The sequence below is a fragment of the Chenopodium quinoa genome, unplaced genomic scaffold (genome assembly GCF_001683475.1).
Source record: "Chenopodium quinoa cultivar QQ74 unplaced genomic scaffold, ASM168347v1, whole genome shotgun sequence".
NCBI lineage: Eukaryota > Viridiplantae > Streptophyta > Magnoliopsida > Caryophyllales > Amaranthaceae > Chenopodium > Chenopodium quinoa.
In genome coordinates this window covers 2,954,597-2,964,424 of record NW_018745413.1, presented here as the reverse complement: position 1 = coordinate 2,964,424, position 9,828 = coordinate 2,954,597, and the positions used below count along the sequence as shown (strand labels likewise).

The following is a 9,828-nucleotide window of genomic DNA, read 5'->3' as shown; positions in this document are numbered from 1 at the left end:
CAATATTAATTAAATTTTCTTTAGATCTTGTTTGCGAAAGTTATCAAAAAATTTCCAGAGCATATATTTGGTAGCAGCATAAAATGTATCAAATGTAGTCTGACAATCTCTTTTAAAGGAAATATTTGGCAGCTGCATAAACTGCATCAAATGGAGTCTGACAATCTCTTAAAAAAAAGGGTTAAAAAAGGGTAAAAAAAAGAGAATAAATAAATAAAATAAAACGTTTTACATGTAAATGTATAATGTATTATTATTAATTTTTTTCCCATAAAATTTTTACATGTATATGTATTGATTATAAAATGTGTAAATTATACAAGAGCAGAACAACATAAGCCTGTATGTAAGTACAATCAATCTGTTTTACGAATGATATTTACTTCTCCAGCCCAAAAAATTTCCTACAAATGCTGAAAGAGACTAAAAGAAAGCACACATGTTCAATCAACAACCTAGCATCAATTTATGTACCATGAAAACGAGTTGTGGTTCTCACGAGTGAGAGGCCTCTGCACAAAGATTTAATGTAACCAAAAACAAAGTTGTGGAACTGAGTAAAAAAAAATTATGGACCACGAGCACGGCCAAAGCATAAACAACCAGGAGTTTCGCCTTCTGGTATCATCCCTCCACCTTTGCTAGTGTCTACTGCTTCAAGCATCCTTACCACCTCATCCATCTCAGGACGTTGCTCGGGGATTGCATCCCAACATCTTTTCATTATGTTTGCTAAGGAGTTGGGGCAACATCTGGGAATTTGGGGTCGTAAATTCTGCCCGAAAAGAATATATTAGTTTAAACTTGTTACAAAACACAATTTGCTAAATGCAGAACTGACAACACTATATAATGTCGATCAGATAATTGTGAATTGATACATGTACATATTACTCAAACTCTTATTGTGCAAATTATTATCATTATTCAAAGGCTAAATACATGAAGCAATTGGCATAATGTAAGCAGTTTTAGAAGACTTCAAAAGATTCACATTGGAAACACCATAATGAGGATTGAGGAATAAGTTATGCAGCACTATGATGAAGAGGCAGATTGCTAAAGACTATAACTGAAAGTAAGAATCAAAATAAATAAAGGTAATGGTAAAATCTAGAAACTAACCCGTGCAACAATAGCTGACGAAACTTCACTAAAACTAAGCTCGGCATATGGCATTGCACAACAGTAAATCTCCCAAATGCAAATGCCGTAGCTGTAGACATCACACTTATGATCATACGGTTGTCCATCAAGTACCTATAAAATAAAATAAATAAGTAAATATAAACAATAAAAAAGATAAGAGAGAGAGAGAGAAACATTCAGATTTTGACTCCAGTGGTTACATTACTTTTTTGTTCTATCAGTAAGCATGGAACAGCGGAGAAGGGATGTCATATGGATTGTTCATCTTCTATTATATTTACGCAATTTCTTTAATTAAAGAGCATATGAATATAATCACCTCAGGAGCCATGTAACCATAAGTACCAGTAGCACCAGTCATGTCACTTGGATTCTGAGCTTCCACACGAGCAACACCAAAGTCAGCAATTTTTACTGTCTTTTCATAGTCTAGTAGCATATTTTCAGTTTTGACATCACGATGGACAATCTTCTTTGAATGCAGGTAGCTAAGCCTGCAAAAAGGATGCATAAATTTTATGGCTTGATTTAAAAACGAGAGAGAGAGAGAGAGAGAGAGTGAACTCACCCTCTAGCAAGATCTAAAGCAAGCTGAATCACAACCTTAAAAGCAAGTTTTTTCCTCCTATTCCTTATTAAAAATTGCTTGAGAGTCCCTCCAGGAATATACTCAACAACAACACAGCATACTCTCGATGAAAGAGAGCGAGGAGCTTTTTGAGAAGAATTCTTTTCAGGTAATTTGAGATTTGATGTTCCCATAGAAGCCCCAACAAACTACAATCACAAACAAGACAGCAGTTGAGATTAGTCGCTTATTTAACTTGAAAAACTAGAGTCACACCATACCAAACAGAGGAGGTGGGGGCACAAATAAGTTGCAAACCAAATACAAAATATAGCCTGAGAGTTCTCTCACTCACTTGACAATGTAACAAATCAATGTACCATATATAAAAATCAGCCAAAAGTGGAGCAATTTGAAAAAGATTACTTTGGTAACATTTGGATGATGAAGTTTTTGCCAAACAACAACTTCTTGCTGAAATGCTGCTCGTAATGAAGCAGAGTCTGCAGCAGTGGCCATACCATCCTCTCCCCAGTCCAAGAGCTTCACTATGATATAAACATTTGATTGCAATAAGACAAAATGAAAATCACAGCATCAACACATATTCACAAAAGTACAGAAGGTTTTCCAATTTAAATCATATTTCCTGAAATATTCTGGACTTCAGCCTTCAGGTGCATAATAGACTGTATTCTAGACAAATCAAATCCAATATGGGGACAAATAGAAGTGTGGTCGATCTTAATATCACCAAGGTCTTCTAATAATTAATATGCTTACCCCTCTACCCATTCACCCCTCTTAACCCCCAAAGCCCAACCCTTATCAAAGTTTAAACCTTTAGGGAAAGAGGTGGCATGCATTTTATGCGGCGTACATTCTTGATGAGCACCTATAAAAAAAACTAATAATAAAATAGCATAAAGGGACATTGATTAAATCCTTCAGGCATTGATTAGATTTCCTTCCATCATTTCACAAGAGAATTGCATATTCATTTTTATACAATGGTGACTTTTCAAGATCACATTACTTAGGGGATCCCCCCCCCCCCACCCCACACACACACCTTTTTTTTTCCCCTCAGGCATTCACACCTTATTGGGGTTATGTTGCAATTGTTACAAGACCATATTATAAAGCAAACAAGGCAAATTCTTCTACAACGCATATGTAAATGATAAGACAACCCAAATCACTTCACAGCTAAAAGTCAATCATGAAAGCCACACTGCACATCCATCTTATGCAATAACTTCTCAACAAACAGGAGAACACATTTCTCAAAATTTTTAGGGTCCAGTGACTCTGGTCATCTAAGTAGAAGACTTAATAATCTACTAAATAGTTTAAGTAGCAGGCCAGTTGTTAATTCTTCATACTTCCTCCGCTATTTTTTTAGACGCATCACTTTCAATATATGAGGAAGTTTGAATTTAAATGGATTACTTTCCTTTTATGTTAAATTAATACTCTTTATCTCTCTCATATCACATAAGTCCTCTTTTTTCTTCCTTTGTATCTCTCCCATCTCCAAAAATTGCTTAGTAGTCAGTGTGTTATAGGACTGTCCATTGCAAGGCCTAGGACTAGAGTCCCACATCGATCATATAGGGGGTTGATGTAGGGTTTATATAGGACAACAGGCTCTCCTCCCCTTGAGCTAGCTTTTGGGGATGACTATCCCATTGTCCTACAACGTCGTGATTCCTAAAGTGACGCATCTAAAAAATATGGAGGAAGTATATATTTTGGCATCAACCCCATCCATCACAATAGCATCAATGAATATTAGAATAAGACATGGCTATGACATAGAAATTTTTTTAAAACAAAGTCACTTAGACTCTTTTTTTCACGTCAAGTTCTGGTGTTGGACCCTCAACACACTTGAACTTTATTTTGGGCCAAAATCATGGTAAATTTTCACAACAAAAGCTGACTTAGACACTTGGAGACAACCCCGCCAAGTAACATAGTTATAAGAACTTTGTCAAAACCATAAACACTTAGAATGACACAAGATACTTCGTATTGGTCATTTTCATGTAGAGTATCAAGAACCAAAAAATCAAACGGGACAACTTTAAAACAAAATGCACTGAAAAAGATGCTTAGTAGTTGAGAAAACTCACCACATTTAAAATCACTAAGGATGTGTTCTTTTCACTTCAAATATATTGATGTGAACTTACCTCACTTATTGCAACTTGTCTGACCTCAAACTTATTAGAACTTAACATTAGTACTAAAAATTTATCAGAGTTGTGATGTGATTTAGGTTCTTATTGAAACTTATCAAAACTTATTATAGCTAGACTAAACTTATTGGACTTAGGCATTGTCCTACTCACTTTACTTTCACGTATTTCTGATCTGATAATTTGAGATAAAATAAGATGGGATAATAGTTATTAAGTTCATACAAGATAAAATTAAAGGCTAATAAGTGTAGATAAGATAAGAATTGATCAATTAATATAAGATAAAATATGGATTAATAGGTTCTAACAACTTAGCAAGAATTAATAAGGTCTAATAAAATAATACAAGGGCTATAAAATGAGAGCTAATATTTTGATATGGTTAAAACTTAAGCATAGCCTTAAGTACACAAAACATGATTTCACTTCCATCCAAAGTCATTTTTTTTTTTTAATTGCTCAGCACCAAATGATAAATTTCAATAATTTTCTGGAAAAATGGTTTCTTTAGTAATATTAATCTATCTCTCCTCAATAGACTATAAATAGATACTCCATAAATTTGGGGGAAAAAAATCATACACAAATTGTCCATCACACCATCCAACACAACTTTAAAAGTTTAAAGTCTTAAAATATTCAAGCCGTTTATTCTTAAACAAAATAATCAAGTAATTTCAAAAAAAAAAAAAAAGTGCAAGAAGAAACAAAACTAAGTAAATTATTTTGTTATCCTGCTCACAAGTATATACCACAAAGAAATAGTCTTACATAAATCACCTAGATAGGTCAGTGGGAAAGTCTGGATAAGAAATTCAGCAAGAGAAGCAAATCTATAGGAAAAAGGAATTCATATTGACTCCTTGAAAACAAGATTTTCCTAATTCAATACAGAATCCTGAGAGAGACTCGGAAAAAACTTACAAGCTAGTAAGAGTATTGTTCAACTCGACCATATGTCCTCATTCCAGAGGAAACAAATAGCCGATTTATGACAAAAGCTTGAAGTGTCCTTGTCAGCTAAAATTAAAGAGCCAGACGCTAGCAAAGACTCCATATAATATAATGTCAATTTAAGTGCCAAAGAAGTCTCACCTACTTAGTCTCAAAAATATTATTCAAATTGTTTTTTTACCATACAAGGTGGTCTTAAAATATCATCCATCATCACTATTTCATTTTCAAGTCGTTTCCTTTCTAATGTTTGCTTACAAACTACACTTAATTAAACTCTTAAAATTATATTTTATGGCTTTGGAGTTTGGAGATAAAGCACGTTAACAATCAGCATTCTTCAATATAAGGAACCATATAAAATGAAAAGGTTGTGAGGAAAATGAATTCAACATGTACATCAAAGACAACGCAACAAAGCCAATGAGCAGCTGTTTAGTTCCATTGTTTCCAAATGAACATATCCATCTTCCTCCCATGGTAGCATTATCTGGGCACTCTTGAGCAATGCTTTCAGCAAAGTAATTTAAGCTTTCATTCTATATAATGTCTAAATTATTGAAACAGCATTCAGAAATACCATACCAATTGCAAATTCCATCAGATACATATCACAAAATCAATTCAATCAAACAAGAAAGTCAAAAATACAAGTCAAGAGACTTCAGATACATAAATTATGCTCACAGTATAATATTATGGACTCAGATTGCAATTCAAAAGAAGCCATATTATACCTGCAACATCTTGGTTGTCATACGTTCCTCGATATACAGAGCCATAAGTTCCATGAGCAACAAGATGCTTCAACTCTAGCTTCGAAAAATCGATCTCCCACTCTTCCTTTGGCCTGTTTGTATCCAATCTCTTGCTCCAAACCTTATTCAGCTCTTTCTCCAGCTGTAAATCAAGGCTTTTTAGATCAATTTTATCAGCTCTATAAAACACCTCCTTGCTACTAAGACTCCCTTTACCCTTCAATTTCGACATCAAATCTCCATTTTCATTGTCTGATTGTTTAGCTCTGATGAGATAATTCGATTCCTCGCTTGTTTTTGCATCCATATTGGATTCAAAACTTATACAACCAAATCCAAAAGCCCAAATATACAAAAATTCACAAACAAAAAATATAATCAAAAGATAACAAATACCCAACAATCTAACAATCCCAAAAACAAAAGTTATATATCACCCTTAAAAAGAAGGGAACTATGTTGACCAACTTTGGAGCAAATTTCAAGGAAACCCCATGAAACTTGAACACAAAGCTTCAATCAAAAAGCAAGTTAGACTGGTATTAATCAGAATATCTTTATAACTTTGACTGATAATAATAATCCCAAAAAATAGAATTAAAGGGACCTACCTGCCTAATCACTATGAAATTGCTAATAAAAAATTGAAGTCTTTGAATTTGTATAAAAACCACTAACAGAAATCATGACAATTTCATCATGAAAGTTGACCATATACTAATTATTAAAAAAACCCACAACCAAATAACAGGCAATACAAGGAAACAATCAACAAATTGAAAGGTACTTGTATGAACTGAATATAAAAATGAAGTCAAATTTGCAATTACCACATAAAAATCGCATGGTTTGAGAATATAAAAGCAGCCGTCGAGGTTGAAAGTTGTTGGGGTCCATGATGTATGGTAAGCTTACGACTTCGAGAAAGAGAGGAAGAATTTGAGAAGGAACAAGATGATGTTGAAAGAGAATCGCATCTGCCAAAAAGAAGACTCCATTGTGGTCTAGTTTTGTTGTGTCACTAATTCACTTATTTTACGTTTTTATCCATACCCATTTGTAGTTTTGTGCACTTCACAGGTTGCAATATGAAACAATAAAACTCTCATTTCCAAATTTGACTTAAATATTACTCCATCCTTTTCATAATGTTAATCTTATATACTATTTTGGACGTTTTAAAAAGATCTACTCATATTAAATATATGGAAATTTCACCAAATGCCCTTGACTTATTTTTGTATTCACCAAATACCCATCAAAACTTTTAAATTCACCAAATACTCCTGAGTTTAAGAAAAATGTCACCAAATACCCTTAATCGTTAATGACTAATATGCCACATGTCAGCCTCTAATTGGTTGTTGTAATTTTAGTTAATTAATTATTAAAAAAAACTTTAAAAATAAAAAAAAAATTAAAAAATAAAAAAAATAAATGTTTTTTTTTAAAAAAAAAAAACCCCACCAACCCCAATGGCCGACCATCATCCACCACCGCCACGACCCCCAGAACCCACCCCTCCCCTCCAGTGGTCCATTTTCGCCGGCGAGGGCAGCCCCCCCACCCTCCGACACTCCCTTCCCTACCCCAGCCCCTTCTCCCTGCGCTTCCCCTCCCCTTAAACCCCTCCCCACCTCGAAAAACCCCCCTCCCTTCATGGTCGGCGCCCAAACCCCCTCCCCAGCCGCCAGCGAACCACTTTCGCCCCACCTTAAACCCCTCCCCCACCTCGAAAAACCCCACCTCGAAAAACACTTCAATTAATAACAAGATTAAAAGGATCCTAAACCGGTTGTCCAAATTATCTTATTAGGCGTGATTTTCAATTACATATTCCCTTTAAACATGCAATATGGTGATCAATAACAATAAAATAAACATTAATATTAAAACCAATTTAATCACAATTCCAACAACATAAAAATCGTTAGAAAAAATAATAATAATAAAAAAAAGAGCATGATCCTTACTTTGAATCTGTTTGCTGGCAACTACAAAATAATAAACGAGTTAGTAACTTCAAGGAAATAATAAAACAATAACTAAATTAAATAAAATAAAATAAGGTTGATTTTGGGGCCAAACCCTCGAACGATTCTACCTTTCACGCCTTGGCTTAAGGACAGAACCTCGAGTGAAATATGGACTCCTTTGAGTGCTTGAAGAAGGAATTTTGAAGTGAAAAGGGTAGGCTATTGTTTAGGTTAATAGCATAGAAAAGAGAAAATAAGAATAACAAAATTCTGGTCACCCCCTACATCAGAAATGAGGGGATATTTATAGGGAAAATATGCTGAGGGAGCACACGGAACCCTAAAATGATAAAAACCCTAAAAAAGTATCCCGTGACACGGTCAGACCGTACCGTCAGACGGTACACTTTCCCGTGACACGGTACAGTTTTCGAGTGACGCGGGAAATTTTCAGAAAACGAAATAAAAAACGCGTTAAGGGTTTACGCGGAAAGGACACGGAACGTCCCGTGTCACGGCAGACCTCCCGTGTCACGGTAGACCTGCCGTGTCACGGGAAGTCCCACCGTCAGACGGGAAGGGTTCCCGTGACACGGTCAGACTGTACCGTGACACGGTCAGACTGTACCGTGACACGGTCACTTCCAGTCCATTTTTCCGTCTAAATTTATTTTTAACCCTAATTTCTTTTTTCTTTTTAAGTGCCGATTGATAATTTCGGGCTTTTTTCTGACTTTTATTACTCGGGCTAAAATAAGAAAATAATAAAATAAAAATAAATAAAATGTTTGGGCTAAAAATAAATAATAAAATAATAAAATAAAAAGGTTTGGGCTTAAAATTAATTAATAAGCTTGGGCTAAAATTAAAACTATGCTTTTACCAAACATCAAGACTAATCCATGGACCTTTCAAAGGTATGAATTTAATAAAATACGATTTTTTAAGCACTCTCGGGTTCAAATACTAAACCCGACCAATAGAGGCGGTGAAAGGTTATTTATCATCGGGTTTGGTTTTGGGGAGACATTTTTAGGTGTCTACAGAAGCCCCCACTTTGACTGAGTTTGTAGAAACGTCAGTTTCGAAAACGATAGTCAAAGTAGTAGATAGGGACGGAGAATGATTTAAGACGTTCTGCGATCCTAAATCATTCTGTATACGCCGATACCTGCAGAAAAATGTTAATTCCACAGATAAAAGAGTAACGGAATAGAATACGTATCTGGCACCAGTGTGTCGGTGACAAACGAATTTGGCAGCTTCCTAAGCTTGAAGGAATCTACCGAGTGACATTGGTTGAAACGCTTTCCATGCTTGAGGAAAGCCGACTGAAGAGTTTGGCAGTTTTCTAAGCCTGAAGAAAGCTACCGGATAATACCTTCCATGCCTGAGGAAAGTCGACGAACGAATTTGGTGTCATTCTATGCTTGAAGAAATCCACCGATAATGCCTTCAATGCTTGAGGAAAGCCGACAAAGAAATTTGGCGGTTTTCTATGCTTGAAGAAAAATCCACCGATAACGCTTTCCAAGCTTGAGGAAAGCCGACTTTGCGGTTTTCTATACTTGAAGAAAAATCCACCGATAATGCTTTCCAAGCCTGAGGAAATCCGACTTGGCGGTTTTCTATACTTGAAGAAAAATCCACCGATAACGCTTTCCAAGCCTGAGGAAAGCCGACTGATGAATATGGTGTCATTCTATGCTTGAAGAATTCCACCGATAATGCCTTCCATGCTTGAGGAAAGCCGATTTGGCGGTTTTCTATACTTGAAGAAAAATCCACCGGATAATACTTTCCATGCTTGAGGAAAGTCGAAAGATGATGAGATTGCAAGTCTCTATGTATCGAGAACCTTGCGTCATGAAATGATGGTGGTCCGCTTGTCCCCGGACGTGGGCTGTAGATGGTCTGCTTGTCCCCGGACGTGGGATGTAGATGGACCTGCAAAAATAAATTTGCCAATGGACTCGTATATACTGTGATTGACTTGACCACTAACTTGACCAAGTTTGACTTGATGTGACATGTGTATGACTTGTGAGTGTGTGTGTGTGTGTATATGTGTGTGTGTAGACACAAGCAAACGAAGATGCAAAAGCAAAAAAAATTCGTCAATTTTTGTCATGAGTGGAGGGTACCGACTTTCTCCCGAAAAAGAAAGATGTGAAAAATGAACTTTTATTTTCGAACTTCCTTCGATGAAAACTTGG

At 35.6% G+C, this 9,828-nt stretch overlaps 1 protein-coding gene across 1 annotated transcript; it reads right to left on the bottom strand.

Annotated features, from left to right (window-relative positions):
- Window positions 1–226: 226 nt before the first annotated feature.
- LOC110713337 (serine/threonine-protein kinase STY8-like) lies at window positions 227–6,451 on the bottom strand. Its single transcript, XM_021891794.1, has 6 exons — window positions 5,616–6,451; window positions 2,144–2,265; window positions 1,718–1,926; window positions 1,469–1,643; window positions 1,126–1,260; window positions 227–775 (listed from the first exon to the last, which is right to left on the bottom strand). The coding sequence occupies exons 1-6, from the start codon at window positions 5,941–5,943 to the stop codon at window positions 569–571; spliced, it is 1,176 nt and encodes a 391-aa protein (XP_021747486.1). The 5' UTR covers window positions 5,944–6,451; the 3' UTR covers window positions 227–568.
- Window positions 6,452–9,828: the final 3,377 nt, after the last annotated feature.

What these genes read in the sequence shown, in the direction of transcription:
- LOC110713337 (XM_021891794.1), bottom strand. Translation starts at nt 5,943, where the DNA reads ATGGATGCAAAAACAAGCGAGGAATCGAATTATCTCATCAGAGCTAAA. An exon ending in GCTTTAGATCTTGCTAGAGG is followed by an intron (nt 1,644 to 1,717) that starts GTGAGTTCACTC and finishes TCCTTTTTGCAG; the next exon opens with GCTTAGCTACCTGCATTCAA. An exon ending in CGTCAGCTATTGTTGCACGG is followed by an intron (nt 776 to 1,125) that starts GTTAGTTTCTAG and finishes CTTTTCGGGCAG; the next exon opens with AATTTACGACCCCAAATTCC.